Source organism: Lynx rufus, unplaced genomic scaffold (genome assembly GCF_022079265.1).
Source record: "Lynx rufus isolate CCGP_SWC_20201006 ecotype Redwood Valley unplaced genomic scaffold, mLynRuf1.p SCAF_24, whole genome shotgun sequence".
Classification (NCBI taxonomy): Eukaryota; Metazoa; Chordata; class Mammalia; order Carnivora; family Felidae; genus Lynx; species Lynx rufus.
The window spans coordinates 10108830-10127544 of record NW_025814839.1 but is presented as its reverse complement, the minus strand read 5'-3'; the positions used below and the strand labels follow the sequence as shown (position 1 = coordinate 10127544).

Genomic DNA, 18715 nt, shown 5'->3' with positions numbered 1-18715 from the left:
TTTTAGCCCTGAAGCCATGTTCATGGAGGGGAGAGAAAGAAAAATCTCTATGCATTCCCCACCCCTAGCTCCTATCTCCAAAAAAGTCCACTATCATTAACCCAACATCTCAAGAGCTTGGAGAAGCAGGGCCAGAAGTAGGGTGGTGCCTAGCAGGTGGTTTGGAAAATACCAGCAATAGCATCTTCCCCTCTTAATCTCCACCTCCTGGGCTAAGCGTGGCTGGCAGAAAAAGCCATTCCTAACTTTCTGGCACAGTCTCTTTCTCAATGAGGAGAAACCCTTGAGTGAGAAGCCATTTGACTTCTAAGATCCTGATATGGAAAGGTCCCCCCAAATAGGACAGATTGGTCAGCAGAGGAAGGCGGCATTGCCGCCACAGGGGACCCCACGTCGGGAAAGGTTTCTAACACCAAATTAACAACGTTTTGCTAATCAGCTTTCCCACATGTTGTGCTAAGCGTGGACTCAACAGTCAAAATGTCTGGGCAGGCAGTGGACATAGCTTGTGACACCAGACTGAGTTGAGACCATTCTGGCAACAAGGGCTGAGATGTGGCCACCCCCCTGGCTTGGAAAAAGCCACTTTGGGGGCAACTTTGAGCCAACGGTGGGATGCAGGGGGGAAACCCACATGCACTCTTCTCCTTTGTTCCACTGTGATTGTTTAATTGCACAAGTAATCCACCACCGATGTAGGCAGATTGGAAGAGAGGGATAAGCAAAAAAGGATATATACCGCTCTTTCCGTACCGTCCACAGCCAAACATAGCAAAGAACTTACACTGGGAATTTCAAACTCCCTGCCCCCCAGGGCCAAGCGGGCTTCGTAAATGTGTGTGAGGGGGCGCTAAGTGGGGCCTGTAGCACACGAAAGCACCTATGCTCTGTCTAAATGCACAGCGATCCCTCAACCCTAGCTGGTGGCCTCCTGTGGGAAAAGTGGCCCAGTGAAGGCAGAGCTGCTGATTTAACGGAGGAACTGGAAAACTTGATTTTTTTGTTTTATTATGCAATCTCCCAATTATAAAATGCTGAGTTGGCCCATGAGCCACAGATTTGAGTCCTCTGGTGTACATCCTTCCAGTTCTTTAATTCTCCCCCACCCCCCACACATTCATGTGTGTGTGTACGTGTGTGAGTAGCGGGCACCTTTCGGAATGTGTGTCCAGCTCACAATGGCCCTTAACAACGTCCACAAGGGTGGACAATCCCAGAAGCCATGTTTTACATGATCCCATCCTCTAGGACAAGTGGGACCCACCAGAGAGGCCCTTCCTTGGGAATCTGGAATAAGGAACAAGCCAGAGGGTTCCTGTGTCTTCTTGTGGCTGGGTCTGCCACGCGAAGACATGGGAACAGGGTGCAGCCGTGTCTCCCCGTGTGGAACAGGGACTGTGTATCCTGCTTGGGTGCTACCAGCTCTCCACACCCTGGTCCCAGCCCCTCACTGAGGCCTGACTGGTTCCTGAGACACTCCTGCCTCCTTATCATCACACATCCCTACGGGCCGGAGTTGGCTTTAGTGGGCCTCGGGTCCTTGCAACCAAGTTCCAAGTTAGACAAGAAAAAGGAAATAACAACACACAGGTGAGTATTGTACATAAGTGAAATGATAAGTTTCCCAGTGAACTTTGGGCGCCACCCACTCCCACCCCAACCCCCACCCCACCCGGAGGAGGAGGAGGGTGTTTGCCGAGGAGGAAGAAGGACAATACCTGTGTCGCTTATGTTTCTTGGAACCTTTCTTCTTCTTTTTCTTGACAGGCGATGGACTGTATGATGGGGACCTGCCGGGGGAGGAGACACCTTCAGAGGGATGTTCTTAAGGGCCAGCATGGGCTTTCAGAGACCCTTCTCTGGTCCCCACACAGGGTCTCAGCTCTTTCGGTAACACACACAAGGATAATACTGATACTGACATTAACAGTACTTGCATTTATCTATTTGATATAATCAAGTCTGCATTTGTTTTCAACGTTACCATGTGCTTTATAGGCATTACCTCATCTAATCTTTCCACACGCTCCCCACGTAGGGACAATTGCTACCTTCCTTTTTCAGACAAGGAAAGTGAGGTTCAGAGAGGTAAAGTGACTCGTCCAAAGACACACAGCTAGGACGTGCACGAGCCGAGCTTCAAACTGAAGCCTCACTGAGAGCAGGGGCCTTGCTCTCAATCCGTTTTTTGTCTGCTGTTCTCCCCTCAGCTCTGCCCTTCCTCTCAGATACTTGAGGTTTCTCTTGTGCCTCACCCTGTCTTCCCGGTAGGGCCGAGCCCTTGGAGGAGACCTCATCAGGCTGTGGTCGGCACGGGTGGTGCTCTCAGGGGTTACCCAAGAAACAGAGCCACCCCAGGAACCTGACTATGACTCAAGACTCAAGTTCAAGTGACCTGAGTTCCAAGCTTGACCCCCGACCCATGAAGTCACCTTGGGCATGTCACTGCTCATCTCTGCATCTTTCATTTCACCACTGACAAAATACCAAGGCTGAAACAGATTAGGAGTTTCAAAGTCAAAGCCAACAGGGGCCTCTCAGCAGGAGGGGTGTAAGACAATAGAGAGTGGTGAGGACTGTGGTGAACCAGAGAGCATCTGCTTCTCAGATCGGCCGGAGGTCTTATGTGGGAATGCAGCCCTGGGCTTTTCAACACAAGTCACCAGAAAAACACATCTTCGTGTGAAATCTGGTTTTTAAATGATGGCCACCAATTAAAAAGACAAAAGAGGAGCACTTGGGTGGTTCAGTTGGTTAAGTGCCCTGACTCTTGATTTTGGCTTGGGTCATGATCTCATGGCTCCTGGGATTGAGCCCTGTATTGGGCTCTGTGCTGACAGCGTGGAGCCTGCTTGGGATTCCCTCTCCCTCTCTCTTTTCCTCTGCCCCTCCTCTGCTTTCTCTCTTTCTCTAAATAAATAAATAAACTTAAAAAAAAAAAAAAGACAAAATAAGCCCTTGTAGGTCAAACAGAACATGTCTTTGGGGGGAAATGCAGGGTTGAGAACAACTTCTCTTAGGGGACCACAGCACCTGTCCCCCAAACACATGCCCAGGGGACATTTATTGGATGAACAATTGAATTAGTGAAGCCTGATTTCCTTCTTTGAAGTGTTCTGCCCACCCCTAAAATCAGGAACCTCAAAGCCACTTGCCCCAATTCCCCCCCTCAACCTACGATGTAGGGTCTTCATTCACACTCCCCTCTGGGTCTTCTTTGGGCCTTAGAACAAGGCTAAAAGGGCATAGCAAGAACCCAGAAAATCTGGAGTTGGGGCCCGAGTCGTCCAGACACTGCTCTCTGCTGCCCCCTGCAGGCCTCTTCAAACACTGCCTCAGGTTTGGCGAGACTTTCAACCTGACCCCCTCTGGGTCTGGAACACTGGACATAATTGTCGTCTTGAAGAAAATCTGGAAGTACTTTTAAATTAAAAAAAAAAAAATTAGAAGAGGTTTTACAAAGAAAAAAAATCCATGGGGTACAAAAGACTAATTTCTGGCCAAAAATATAAACTTCATTTTCCTTGGCATTCATCTGCTAGGTGGGAGTAGTAGAATCAACTGAGGAGCCTGGGATCCCTGTAAATCTGTCAGCCTCTGTCCCCTGCCTTTTTTTTCTCATCTCTGAAATGGGTACAATAATGTTTGGTAAATTGTGGTCAAAGGGAAAAGACAACATGGAGATCACAGTGCTTAGAGCATAGCCCTCCACACAGAGTAAGTTCTCAAAAAAAAAAAAATCATATTCATGGTCATGATTCTGCTGATTCACTGGTCATTTGTTGTGTGCCAGACACTATGACAGCTCCTTCCACAGCCATTTTTCTCCATCTGATTCTCACAAACGCCAGGTGTAATCAGTATTTTATACAAGTGGAAACAGGCACAGAGAGGTGAAGGGTCTTGCCTAAGTCACACAGCTAGATAAGAGAGATTCAAACCCAAGGGGAGTCACTGTTTGACTCTGAAACCCATTTTACCCCTACTTCATCCTTTCTCCCATCTTGAAGATTTCATCTCCCCTTAGGACGCTCACCTCCTTCTCTTCTTCCGGGTGGATTTCTTCTTTTTCTTCTTCCCCCTGGAGGAAGTTGGTGGCGTCAGGTCTTTGTCACAGGAGGCACTGTGGGGAGCACAGAGTCAGGTATTAGAGAACCCAGGACGCCCCAAGCCCCAACCAGGGCTGCTGCTGCCGAGGAAGAAGGACCCAGTTCCTTGGAGGATGAAGGACCCATGGCGAATACCTAATTACCACCTCATGGTTGATTTGGTCATACTGCAGATTAAGCACTTCAAATAAGGAGTTAATGCCGACCTAATGAGACAGACGTTGTACTGTTACCCAAACACCAATTGATTATTTAAAACAGAGTTATAGAGGTTAACTGCTCCTTAATAGATTTATTATTGAATTTGCAAATGGCTCACCTTGGTAAATAAATCACTTTTTAAATAATTAATCAGCAGTTCAGCACCCCCCCCCTCCTTCCCCAGTACTTCATGTCCATCGTTCTTGCCGGAAATTTAATAGGAGGAGGAAGTTATGTTAAGTAGCAGCTGATTATTAAAAGTATATTTGCCGAGGTCTAATGTAATGAGATACATATCTTATATCGCTTCACAGAACCTCAAAAACCTCTGCTCTTCAGGAATAATTATTTCCCATTCAATTAAATTCAAATGCTCTGGCTGCAGCTGAATGAAGTCAACTTATCTCCTTTTATAATTGGGGCAGGCTCCAGGGATTTTTTTTAAAACACTATCCTGTGGCAAAAGGAGATGGGTTTGGGAAGAAAAACTGCTTGGGGACTGAAACATGCCCACTCAGTTGAACGTTACCGGGAAAATGTAGTATCAATAAGAATACTATTGTCGTTGTTAGCGTTAAGACCACTATCATTGATCCCCTTATTATGTGCCAACCGTTTTACATATACGAAAACACTTTGAGGGTGGTATGACTTTTAGGGTCTCATTTTACAGGCACAGACCATAAAGCACAAAATCATGAACTGGCGGGGCGCCTGGGTGACGCAGTCGGTTAAGCGTCCGACTTCAGCCAGGTCACGATCTCGCGGTCCGTGAGTTCGAGCCCCGCGTCGGGCTCTGGGCTGATGGCTCAGAGCCTGGAGCCTGTGTCCGATTCTGTGTCTCCCTCTCTCTCTGCCCCTCGCCCGTTCATGCTTTGTCTCTCTCTGTCCCAAAAATAAATAAACGTTGAAAAAAAAAAAATCATGAACTGGCTTGCCCATGGCTGCATCTGAGGTGGGACTGCAGTCAAGTCCTGTGTAATTCCCACCCAGAGAGCTTTCCCACAAAACCAACTGCCTTCTCAAACTGGTTTATGTGGACATTTCTTTTGGAAGTCACCCAGCTCTTTAAAGGCCATCATCAAATGCTGCCATATTGAATTCCATTCTAAGAATCTGGATCATTATGGGTAGTAGAAAAAAATGACCAAGCGACTAGACTATCTGTTAAAGTCTCTGCATTGCCAATAAATAAAAATTGTATAGTTATATCTAGAACATTTTCAAGAGAGTCACTTTAAGCAGGCTTAAATCAAATATCACAGGATTAAGTACCTCACTACTTAACTACACTTATGTGTTATAAAGCACAAAGCACAGTACACATGTCCAGGAAGCAGACGGGCTGCTTGTGTAACTGTCGTAGACCACTTCCAAATTTTTCTGGCAACAAGTGCTTGACACAGAGTAAGAGCCTAATAAATATTTGTTGGGTGACCTAATGAGGGGTGAATGGATGCAATAATTTAGCCACTTGTTAAATTATCTTGTTTCACATAAACACTTCGCAGTGTAACCATTGCCAGGAATTTGAAAGAAAAAAGAAACCCTAAACATTTAAGGAAGAAATGCTTAAAAAGGAAAAAAATCCTTAAAGCTGTGTCTTATAAAATAGAGAAAGATCTCAATGTTTCAGACAATTATTCTCACTTCTTTTTCTGGAACCCCAGGGTCCCAGGGAAGCAGGCTTGGGAACCACTTACCCTCCTATGTGAGCGATGGGGTCAAACGGAGAAAGGCCTTGACTTTGGATTTGAGGTCTGTGAGGGGAAAATCAACCCCTTCTGCAAATCCTTTTTCTTCCTCCTGTACCTGTGTGCCTAGGTGTGCCCTCACAGCAGGGCTGGAGGGGCCAGACTAGTGGTTAAGTAAGTACACCGCAGTCACACAAGCAGCCACGAAATGTGCAGCAGTTAAGTGTTTAGTGATTACACACGGAGTGGCTCCGTTCAAATGGTCAAACATGCAGACTCTGCAACCATAAAGAACACTGGCTATAGACGCTGACACACTCCCGCTCCATTACCTCCTCGCTCAGCTACCTCTCCGGGTATCACGTGCATCATCTGTGAGATGGGAATAAAACATGATACCCGTGTCTCACGTTTGTCACAAGCAATGAGGCCCTCACTCATGCAATGCGCCCTGGTCTTCGGCAAGTTCATGTAAAAATGGACTTTCTATTATTGTTTTTTTTTTTTTTTAGCATGTCAGAGAGCGGGTCTCAGATGAGAGAAGGGAGCAACACGCTCCACAGTCAAAGGGACTCTCTGCAGCCAAAGTGACAGCATGGTATCCCTGTTGAGATTTTCATGCCTGGAGCCTGCTCTTCGGGCCCCGTGGCACCCCCACCGGCATTTCCAGCGCCCCCCACATTCTAGGTTCACGGTCAAGATCTGTACATGAGTATCTGATTTAATCCTCACTCTGATTAGGAGATATATATCTCAATATTCCCATTTTATAGTTGTGAAAACTGAGGCCTGGGAAGGAAAACTAAGTGCCCAAAGTTGCTCAGTTAGTACACGTCTATCTCTATGACACAGTCTCTCCCTTGGATTGTCTGAGAGACAGTGTTTTCGAAGTATAGAAACGCCCTTTCTCTCCCCTCTCTCCATCTCCCTCAGCCTCTTATGGAAACAGCTTTTTTCCTGTTTCCTGGAGAGAATTCTCCAGATCTGATGTTGACCTTCACTTCTCCAAGCTGATAGGACTTCACTCTTTCTCCCCCATTGACATCAGAGCCTAAATAAACCCCGTGGCCAAGACGGTAGGCTGGGTAGAGAAGTGGACTTCACCTGTGAGTGATATTCTGGCTTCCCAAACCACTTCTTCAGAATTCAGATTCTTAACTAGACAGCCCTGCTCATGGGCCTTGGGAGTCTACGAATCCTCTGAAATGGTACGTGGAATTTGGGGAGTTTTCTTGGAGCATATCCACACTTTCCCTGGTGGCAGCACTCATAGCTTCCATGTAATTCTCAGATGGGTGCCTAATATAGTTTAGAGTCTGTACCTTAGGAAACCAACAACTCCAGGACATAAAGAGAGAATCTGGACCAGATCAGGGGTCCTCAGGCTAATCTTGATCCTGCCACCTACTGTCCTCAGTTTCCACACCTGTAAAATGGCTTTGACACCCTCTGATGCAAGAGGTAGGGATTATATCTAGGGCACACCATTGGCAAGGACACTAGGTTCATTTTCCACGTGTCACTGAGGGGGTAGGTACAAGCCCAGGGTAGTGAGAGAGTGGTGAGTTAGTTTCAACCAGCTGATAAAACCAGATAATAAGGATGATGTTGTCAACAAAATTGATTCTCCAGAGGCCAAAGACAGACTAGGCTTTATATGTGCAAGGTGCAAAACTTGAAAATAGAAGCCAGGGGATAGATTAGCTTTTTCATTAGCATCAAAGTATAACATGGTAGGTGTTAGTCTAGGATTTAAGATCAGAGAGACCGTATTTCAAAACTTCACTTTGCCACTTACTGGCTGCCATATTTTTGGCAAGTTACATTACCTCTCCGAACCTCAGTAAAACGGTGTGTCCTCAGATGTCAGCACCGTGCCTGTCACCAATGGGTGCTCAAGAAATCCTGGTTGAATAACTGAATTTAAGGAATAAATGCAAAGATCTGGATCTCAGGAGACAGATCTGGGCTGAAGTCATGACTTGGGAGTAAGTAGCTTATAGAGTCATTAAAATGGACAGGAACTAGCTCGATCATCTAAGGCAAAGGCAACAAACTTTGACCCCCAGGCTGTATCTAGCCTGTCTTTATAAATAAAGTTTTATTGAAATGCATCTATACACCTTATTTACGTAGAGTCTGTGGCTGTTTCTGTGCTACAAGGGCAGGATTGAGTAGCTGTGGCCAAGTCCATCTGGTCCTCAAAATATTTGCTATCTGGTCCTCTACAGGAAAAAAAAAAAAAAAAAAAAAAGCGTGCTGACTTTTGATTGGGTTTAAGGGTCTGAAAGAGGAGTTTGCAAACAGAAGGAGAGGAAGAGTGGCCAGAAAGACAAACTTCACTTCTGCATTCTCAACTTGAACCTCCTCACTGGACCCCAGAGAGGGCTGGGTCAGCGTGTCACCTGCGTGCTCTGGCAGGGCTGAGCTCCCGGCAGGCCTTGTCTCTCTCCCAGCTGTTGGTGCCCAAGGCCTCGGTGGCCAGATGCTGGCTCAGCTTTTCCGAGGGTCCATCCTGAGCTGGAACCACAGGGCTGCTCTGGGGTTCTGTCCTACAGGGGAACAAATAAAGAGGCTGAAATTGTTAGGATATGACAAGGTCTTTGCGTTCATCAGACATTCAGAGACATCCTAATATGGCCCAACTTTCCTTGCAGTTAGGTTGGCACCGTGAGAGATTATCTTTGGCCACTGGTCTCTCGGTGGAAGTGACGTGTGTCATTTCCGATTTGAGCCAGCAAGGTCTGTGTGCCTTCTCCAGCTCTCTCTCCCTCTGTTGCAGTGACCTTGGAGGTCACAAACCCAGAAAGGTGAAGCTACTTGACGGAGGGGAGATGCCTGAGCCACATCGGACTTTGCATGATAGAAATAAGCCTTGGTTGGGTTGAGCCACTGGGATTTAGGGGTTTATTTGTTACTGTGGCATTGCTTATCCTATCCTATCCTGACTAAACCACAGGGAGAGGCTGGAAACCAGTGTTCCACATCCTTGCTCAAAACATTCAGTAGAGGCCAAAGCATGAGAGAATCCGTTCCAATGCCCCTTTGCCATTTCTGTCCATTTCCCTGCCTTATCTCTGGATGGAAGAGGTGTACATAGTTGGATTCAAACACTGTTTCCACCACTTAGTAGATAGAAGACTCCATCTCTCTGTTTTGCAGTTTCCTCAGTGATCAGATGACGAGTAACACTAGTCCTTATATTGCTGGATGGTTATGAAAATGAGATAACATAAAGCAAACAAAACGGCCTTAAAAAGTGTCTGTTCCATTCCCCTTTGCTCCACTTTGGTGTCCTTGGCAGGTATGAGGCCACCTACCTGGGATGCAATTCCCATGAAGGCCTGAAGCTCATCCCTCTGCCTCTGAGAAGAGCCCCAGACAACTCTAGGAAAACTACCTGAGTCCCACTTCCTTCTTTGGGACCCAGAAAGGAGAAGGAAGTCACCTAGGTTCTCAGTCTTTGAAGACACTGCCACTCATATCTCCTGGCCCCCAACCTCAGGAGTTTGGGAGGAACAGGTGGATTTGGCACCATCCAGCGAGTGCCCCTCCCTCCTCACCCTGCCTGCAGAGTCCGGGTCAAGCACTGACCACAGGCAATAGCATTTCTCCTGCACCAAGCACCTGCAGCCAGTGCGTCAAGACTGGTTTTATGACTCAGGATGAATGCATCTGATACGCCCCCTGCTCCTTAGGGCTGCCCAGAGAGCAGGCCAAACCCAGTCAATACTGAAGGAAGGGCAGCAAAACACATCTGTCTCTGTCAGCCGCTTATCAGTGCATCTTTAGAAGCAGAGCTGAGAGATGCGGCAAGCCCAGGAGGGATGGAGATTCTTGTCGGGGCCGTCCAGCCCTCCTCACTGCCCACGCCAGGCTTCCAGAACTCCGGTGTTCCCTACACCTGTCTGCTCTGCTTCTCCTACTCTGAGGGCTCCATTCCCATGCCTCCAGTCTCTTCATATGGAACTCTGTCCTGATTCTGCTCAAACAACTCAGAGTTTACAATTTCTGCCCAGTGCCCAGCAACACTTGCCTCCTGTCATACTTGACCGGGCCTAGGCTAACCTGCGTCCAGGCCAGTTCTAAGTGTGGGGCTGCAGTGAAGAAGAGAGAGGTGTCCCCTGTGATAACGGAGTTTACATTCCAGACCGGGGGGGGGGGGGAGCAGGTCTAAGCGCATACACAAGTAATAACGTGGCTTATTGGATGGCAATAAATCATGGAGAGAATGAAACAGTATTCTGTAATGGGAGGGGGTGACTGTTCTTTTGTACAGAGTATCAGGGAAGAAGGCCACTCTGGAAGTAACCGGGGGATGGGGGCTTAAAGGAATAGGAACTCACCTTGCAGTGAGTGGTGGTTTTAAAATGTGTTCACAGAGTCTTTGACAGCCCTGCCATGAAAAGATGCAACCTAATTTCCTTCCCCTTGAATACTGGCAGGGCTTAGCGATTCGCTTTTAATGACTCGAAGGCAGTGCAAGTGATAACACGTGACTTCCGAGACCAGGTCACAAAGGCGGCTTCTGCCTCGCTCCCTTTGGACTGATCACTCTGAGGGAAGCCGTCACCACGGGGTGAGAACCCTCAGGCAGCGCTATGGGGAAGCCCGCTTGCAGAACAGCCGAGGCTTCCGGCCACCAGCCACGTGCACACGCCAACTTGGAAGTGGACCCTCCAGCCCCAGTCGTGACTCATCAGATGACACTGCAGCCCGGGCTGACATCTGCCCACAGTCTCACTCGAGATGCCCAGCCAGAGTGGCCCAGCCAAATTCCTGACGGGGAGACATCAGAACTGTTTGTTGTTGTTTTAAGCTATAAGATTTGGGGGGGGGGGGTTGGGTAATCCGTTGCCTGGCGATGTACAGATTCTACACAAGTTATCCATGGGAAGTGGAAAATGTGCTCTAGGCAGAAGGATGGCAGGTTCAAAGACCCTTGGCATATATTCACAAGAAAGAGCAAGCAGGGCTAGTGTGTGGTAAGAGGGGAGACCAGAGTTCTCGTCTTGTAGGTCATGGGACTCTGCGGCTGAGATGGCACGGCTTTTGAACAGAGGACTGACTCACATGGTCTGCCTCACATTTTAGAAGGATCAGCCCAGTGGCTGAAGACACTAGACGCAAGGGAGGAACAACAGGGAGGGAGGTGCATGCAACTGTCCAGGTTCGGATCGGTGGGTTGGTGACGGAGGTGATGAGATGTGGTCAGATTCTGATATTTGAAAGTGGGACTCTAGCATCATTTGCTGCTGGCTAAAGGTGGGTGGGAGAGAATAAGAGAAGGGGAGGGGTCAAGGATGACTCCAAGGTTTTGAGCCTGAGCAACCGGCAGGATGGTTCCCCACTGATAAGGTAGAGATGGTGACGCCGGGGGCAGACTTAGGGGGAGATCTAAGCCCTATTCTCGGATATAACAGTCCTTTTGCTACTGTGACTGCAACTCCTGATATGAGCTGTTGCCATTTCATTATCTTTCCTCACGCCAGACTATGAGTTCCCTGGGAGTGGGACTGCGTCTCACTGCCCCAGAGCCCACTGCGTGGTAAACACTCAACATTTGTGCGATGAATAAATGAAAGAGCACATGCATTGGCTAAAGAGAACACGCATTTGTTTCAAAGAGTTAGAAAGGGATTTTGAGACGCTTTGAGTTAATCCCTTCACGTCACAGTTGGTGGAAATAAACCAGCCAATGCCTCAGTCAACTCCGATGGCTCAGTTGATGCATTTTCTATTGTACCCCGTATTTCTCCTAGAAAAGTGATCAGCGAACTTATCAATGGATGTGTGTTGCCTTGAGCTAGACACACGTAAGAATGGGGTTTTGGACTCTGGGGCATTATAGGAAACCATGACCCAAATCTGTATCTGAGGCAAGCCCTCAAAAGGGAAAAATAAACAACAATAACTGATGTAAGCAATGTGGCAGTGAATAAATAGACGATGAGTAAGAGCTGGCATTGTGTGGAAGGTCTCAGTGACTTCCTGCTGCTGGAGGGAGAGGAGGCATGGGTTATCTGTAGCACAGGGACAGATGGGGAATGCTACTGCCAGGCTCTGGTGGGCCAGGCTTAGGGTGAGGACAACCCTCATCCATCATCGCCAGCATCAGGGACTGGCAAATCCTGATGATGTTTTGGTGGGGTTGCTGCTGTTATAACCTGATACGGTCGATTGTTCTTTTCCCCCCATAACGCTGGCTTCACCTTCCTTGTGTTAGGTACCCCATCTGCGATTTTTGCAAACAAGCTAAAAAAACAAACAAAACCCGAATTAATTCTACCGGGCGGATAGGGAGTTGTGAGGGAAGGAAGAAAGGAATTCTCCATAATATCATACAACTTTTAAGATCTCTTTTCAAGATGTTCTGACACTTGGCTTCTCTGCTTCCTGAAAACTGAAAGAGGCTCCGAGACCATGCAGTCCCAGGCTTCCCAAACCTGGCACAGTATCAGAGGCTCCCAAGGAGCTGTTAAAAATACAGACTTCTCAGTCCCAACCCAGCCATAATAAATAGTCTCAAAGGGGTGAAACTAGGAAATCTGCATCTTAAAGAAACATCCCCGGTAATTTCCCCTCCTTTGGATTAAGAGTAAATCCAAACTGATTGCCAGAACTAAAAGGCTCTGCATGATCCGGCGTCTGCCCCGACCCTAGACCCCATCTCTCACCCTTCTGTCCATCCCTCACTCTGCTCCATCCACATGGCTTCCTTACTGTCGTCCCTCATGTGGAAAAGGGCCTTTGCTCAGAGGCTTTGCCCTTCTGTTCCATCCATCTGGCATGCTGTTCCTCCAGTTCTTTGCATGGCCAGTTCCTTCCTTTGGTTCAGAAGTCACCTTCTCAGAGAGACCCTCTCTGACCCCCTTAAGTGATTTTGCCCCTCTCTTCACCTGCCGCCAGCACAGCAGTCTGCTGTCTCTCCCCTCAGGGCACTTGTTACTATTTGAAATGACTATTTTATATGTTTGTTTGCTAACCACTTGTCTACTAGACTCCAATGTTAGCTTCACGAGAGTGGGAACTAGCCTCTTTTCTCACCACGGAATCCCCAGGGATATGGTGCCTGGCATAGTGTGCCCTTTTTTGCTCAATAAACATTTGTCGAATGAATGACTGATGGATGGATAGGTAAATGATGACTGATCTCAGGTGGGAACCACAGATCAGAGGCAAACTCTCCTTAGTATAAAGAAGCAGTGGTCCAAGGAGAAGGGCCCGCCTCAGTTGAGACAGCATCTCAGCGGACTCAGACCTCAGCCTTGGAGCCCCTCTCCCCCAAGCCACCCCCCGCCAGCTTCCTTCCCCACCTCCCGCTCTGCAGCCTTGCAGGGCTTTAAGAAAAATTCCGTGTTCTGTCTTTGCTGAGGAGTCCCGGCAGCTGCCTCATTTTTACCACAGGGCCCTTCGATGTTGCATAAAAAAGCACTTAAAAGGAGGCGAGATCTTCAGGGGACAGCTAAAACAGTGAAGTCAAGGGCCGGCACACTCCACTTCACAGAGGGAGGGAGGGGGCCGTGCGTGCTGAATTCCTCAAGGCCTTCCCCGCTCTGTTCCTGCTAATCAACGACCTGGAGCTTAGATGCTGCTCTCTGTAGTCATGGCAACCAGCAGATTCCCAGCCTCCGATAAAAGTCAGGCCTGAACTTTCTACAAAACTCTCCGAGATGCCCGGCTCCCTAGCTGCTTCCCTGCTTCTCACATCAAAGCGCCCTGCTCCCAGCAAAGTGCTCACCGGGCCCTGGGTTGGGTACAGATCCCCGTGCCCAAGAACTAGATTGAGTTAAACACCGACTGGGGAATAAGAGACAAATCATGTTGGAGGGGAGTAGGAAGGGCCCCCCACCCTGGCTCTCCTCTGTACTGAGTGGGGAAACTGAGGCCCCAAGAAGCAAGGGACTTGCCCAAGGCTGCACAATGAGTGACTCATGTCAGAGCTGTGGCTGAACCATGGCCTTTTGACCCCCAGTCTGGTGCTCTTTCCGTGTCACTAGATCACAGCAGCAGAGACAGCATTTATCAAGCACCTACTCTGTGCCAGACACGGGGGCCATGCACCATCTCATTTAAGCTTCCACAGAAACCCAGGAACAGGCATGGTCGTCCCTACTGTACAGGTGGAAAAACTGAGACCCGGGGATAGTAAGAGGCAAGAACGGTAGCTGCCCTGCCTGTTTACAAGAATCAACTGAGGAAAAAGGAGAGAAATCTGGAAAACACTTTGAAAATGTAAGGAAGTCATACGTGGGGGTATAGGGTGAATCTTGGTCATTTCATCATAAGACAGGGACTTGTTTTATGTGTTTGGAGAAGGGGCTGTATCTCAAGTTTGGCTTGGATGTTATATTCCACAAAGAGGAATGGCATTTGGTCATTAGACTGGGGACGCTTACTGCCTTCATCCCCTTAACGGCTTCTCCTGGGTGTAGAGCACTAGTCCAGCATCTCAACTGAAATCGACAACCCTCTGTTAGGTGCCCAGTGTAGTGAACTTATCCCCATTACACAGATGAAGACACTGAGACCTGGAGAGGAAAAGGCTCTTGCTTTCCATCCAAGGTTCACGCCTCAGGTTCTTATTCTACACGTGCATTCAGGCCTGTGGATGGTCCGTCCTTGTCCCCACGCCGACCAGATACCTACAGTCTGCCTGTTTCAGTAAGAGTGAAGGCCCACACCCTCAGCTCACGAGTCCACTAGAAAGCTCAAGCCTTATCACGGGGCTGACTCAGCCTACGGACAAGATGGATTGGGCTAATCTGTGCCTTGGTTCCTGGGCCTTCAGTCTGGGCCCTATTAATATCCTGGCCTGAGGTCTTGGTACCAAGTCCTTTTCAAGGTTAACTAAGCCTGGTTGGGGATAATCTGCAGGAGCTGTGACTCTTTGAGTTTGCTACCATGGCTAGAAAAAGTATAGGGGCTTGGGGGAAGACTGGGGATTCCAGAGAGCCACTGAGGGAGACATAGCTGGGCTCAGGGTCAGTAATGCTCATGCCACTAGGAACCGAATGAGAAATAAGAAATTTTATGAAGTTGGCATCTCCCTCATTATTTAATTCATTTGTTCAACAGCTGTCTGCTGAACCCCTACTTAGTATCAGATTTCAAGGACTGTATAGTAATTAAGACTTGTGTCTGCCTTCAGCCTGCAAGGGGAAGACAGATCCCTCAACTGGAAATATGGTATGGTAATCTCAGAGGGCCATGGAACCACAGAGAGACAGAGAGAGAGAGAGAGAGAGAGAGAGAGAGAGAGAGAACACTTAATCCAGCCATGGGAACGTGGGCAGGTGGCCATGGAAGGCTTCCTAAAGATACATGGAAATTGGTCAGGAGAGTGCAAAGGCCCGACATCAGGACACAGCAGTGAACTTCACGTAACTGCAGAGGAGGCAGTAGGCTGAATGAGACAGTGGGGTGGAGGGTGGAAAGCAACAGTTGAGCCTGGTTTATTTCACTTCAGCAAAATACCCTTAAGGTCCATCCGTGTTGTCACAAATAGCAGGACATCCGTCTTTTCATGGCTGAATAGTATTCTGTTGTGTTTACGTCAAATAATTTCTTTTTCCATTTACCCACTGATGGACATTTAGGTTGTTTCCATGTCTTGGCTATTGTAAATAATGTTGCAATGGACATGGGGTGCAGGAAAAAAAGAAGCTGATACCGGGGAGGAAGGCAGGGACTGGGTCCTTGAGGGTCATATGGAGGACAGACAGGTGCTTCTCACACCCTCACGTGCACATGAATCTCCTGGGGATCTTGTTAGGCTGGAGATGCTGACTCAGCATGTCTGGGTTAGGGCCTGAGAGTCTACACTTCTAACCAGTACTCAGGTGCTGCTGTGGCCCCAGGAACCCACACTTGGAGTAATCAGATTGTAGATTTCACAAAGGATTTGGACCCGACCCTGAAGGCTTGCCTATATAGACAAGCACAGCCCTCCGGCACACTCGCTCTTCGGGCAAGATGACAATGGTTTAGTTCAGCTCTCACGGCTGAGAGCATTTGAGTGTGGGAACATGTGTATGTGTGTGTGGTAAACACGCTTGTATATCAAAAATTGTCCAGTTCCCAAGTTCAGGTCAAAGGACAAAAGAACCATATGGAGAAAAATCAGCTCAGCATTTCTTACCCAGCTCAGCCAAGCAGGTCAGGCCCCCGACATGCCTGGGTTGTGGACTCTCATCACTGAACACATCCATCCTCTGCCCTCCCATCAACCCCAAATTCAGCCAGTCATTTCTCCCTCCCCAGGCTGGCCTGTCGATTGCCTATTTGCCTAGGGAGAGGGCAAGTGACTGAAAGGGGGATTGGATTGGATTGGATTCTTGGGACTGCCTGGAATATAGGCTGCCCGTAACTTGGGAAATAGCTAAGTTCCAAAGTGCTGTGGTTTTCCACTTGAACGGGCTGCAAAAAGTAATTAGGTGATGCTGAGAAAGTACAACGGTCCTGGGGTCCTAGTGACCTGGGTTCAAGCCCTGATTCCTCTAAGCTGTGTCACCACAGGCAAGAATAACATCTCTGGCTTCAGCCCAGGGCACCCTCAGGACCTTTCTACCAGCTGGAATTGCAGACAGGGTTTAGGTTTCTCCACAGAGCATGAGTGGCTGACTATATTTTCCTGCCGTGGGAGGGGCTGTGCTAGGTGAGTCCCTTTGGGCATCGTTACAGCCACTACTGGAGGAGGCACCAAGCAAGCAGGATCTTCTGGGAACAGGACAGAAGCCTCCAGTCCAGGGTAGGGAGGAGCCTTGGTTCAAGAGCCAAGAGAGTAAAGACTGGTTCCAACAAGTGCTGCCAGGGACCGTTCGCTTATTCTTTGCTCAGTCACTGACTCAACAAATATTTATTGAGCACCTACTATATGTAGGCCATGTTCTAGGCACCGGAGACACAACAGAAAACAAGGCAGGAACCATCCCTGCTTGGCAGAGCTTGCATTCTACTGGGATGGGCAGAGGGAGGAGGAGAGCAGAAAATACACATAATTAAGTGGGAAATACGTAGGCTATTGGAAAGTGCATACAGAAGAGAAACAGAGCATAAGGAAAGCTGGGAATGCTACTGGGAGGGGGCTGGAATTTTAAATGTGACCAGAGAAGGCCTCCCTTCAAAGGTAACATCTGAGCAAGACTTGAAGGCACTGAGGGAGGGAGCCTCATGCATGCCTGGGAGAAGAGCATGATAGGCAGAGGGCACGGTCAATGCAAAGGCCCTGAGGTAGGAACACACTAGACGCAATGAGGCTAGAGCTGACTAAGGGGGACAAAAATGAGGAGGGAGCATCAGACAGGTAATGAGGGACCAGATCATGGACTGTCTGGTGGACTATTGCAAGAACTTGACTTTTTCTCTGAGTGAGACAGGAAGCCATTGGAGGGTTCCAAGAAGGGGAACAATGAGATCTGACTTAGGCTTTACAGGGTCTCCCTGGAGGCATGCTGAGTGTAGTGGGCAAGCCAGCCAGGATAAATACAGGAAGACGAGTTGGGATTATTGCAATCACACACCTGACAGAAGATGGTGGCTGGGGTCAGGGTTATCACTGCCGTAGTGGTGAGAAGTGGTCAGATTCTGGACACAGGTTGAAGCTGGAATCCATGGAGTTTGCTCATGGATTGGATATGGAAGTGTGAACAAAAGGGGTCAAGGGTGACTCCTAGGTTTTCCTCTGAGAAACCAAGAGGATGGAGCTGCTGGTTACTAAGCTGGGGTGGCTGCAGGTGGAGAAGGGCATTTGGGACATGCCAGTTTTGAGATGCCAATTAGAGATCTATGTGGAAATGGCAGGTAGGCAGCTGAGTGCCCAAGACTGGAGTTCAAAGAAGACATTAGCGCTGAGGAAGTGCATTTGAGGGATGTTGGCATTTAGATGGTATTTAAGGCCATGAGATTGGATCTTCTTGGGGTTAGATAGGGCACCTCGCCACAGTGAGGTGGGAAACTGAGGAAGTCGGTTAAGCTCTGTGCCAGTGAGGTTTTCGAATAACAAGATGGCTCAACAGGAGTGCCCCAGCCTGGTGGACTGGCTCTTAAAATATACAATGGACCGGGGCGCCTGGGTGGCGCAGTCGGTTAAGCGTCCGACTTCAGCCAGGTCACGATCTCGTGGTCCGTGAGTTCGAGCCCCGCGTCGGGCTCTGGGCTGATGGCTCAGAGCCTGGAGCCTGTTTCCCATTCTGTGTCTCCCTCTCTCTCTGCCCCTCCCCCGTTCATGCTCTGTCTCTCTCTGTCCCAAAAATAAATAAACATTGAAAAAAAAAAATTTAAAAAAAATAAAAAAAAAAAATATACAATGGACCATTGAACAGCACAGGGGTTAGGGGCACCGACCCCCGTGCAGTCAAAGATTCATGTATAACTTTTGACTCCCCCCCAAACTTAACTACTAAGAGCCTACTGTTGACCAGTCAGCCTTTCTGATACGTAAACAGTAGGTTAACACATCTTTTGTATGTTATCTGTATTATGCACTGTATCCTTACAACAAAGTAAGCTAGAGGAAAGAAAATGTTATTCAGAAAATCATAAGGAAGAGAAAATACATTTACAGTCCTGTGCCGTATTTATGGAAAAGAATCCACCCATAAGTGGATCCTGTGCCATTCAAACTTGGGTCAGCTGCACTGTAAAGTGTCTGACTCCTCCCATTCATTCATTCATTCATTCACTTATCTGTTACGCCTTGTTTTACTCCTG

General features: G+C 48.2%; 1 protein-coding gene across 1 annotated transcript in view; it reads right to left on the bottom strand.

Annotated features, from left to right (window-relative positions):
- SRRM4 (serine/arginine repetitive matrix 4) overlaps positions 1-18715 on the bottom strand; it is a 149926-nt gene that overhangs the window by 31605 nt on the left and 99606 nt on the right. The window contains exons 2-4 of the mRNA XM_047088535.1: positions 8410-8556; positions 4037-4123; positions 1719-1790 (exon numbers count right to left, since the gene is read on the bottom strand). Of these exons, the coding sequence (XP_046944491.1) occupies positions 1719-1790; positions 4037-4123; positions 8410-8556 (306 nt within the window). The remainder of the gene's footprint in view (positions 1-1718; positions 1791-4036; positions 4124-8409; positions 8557-18715) is intronic.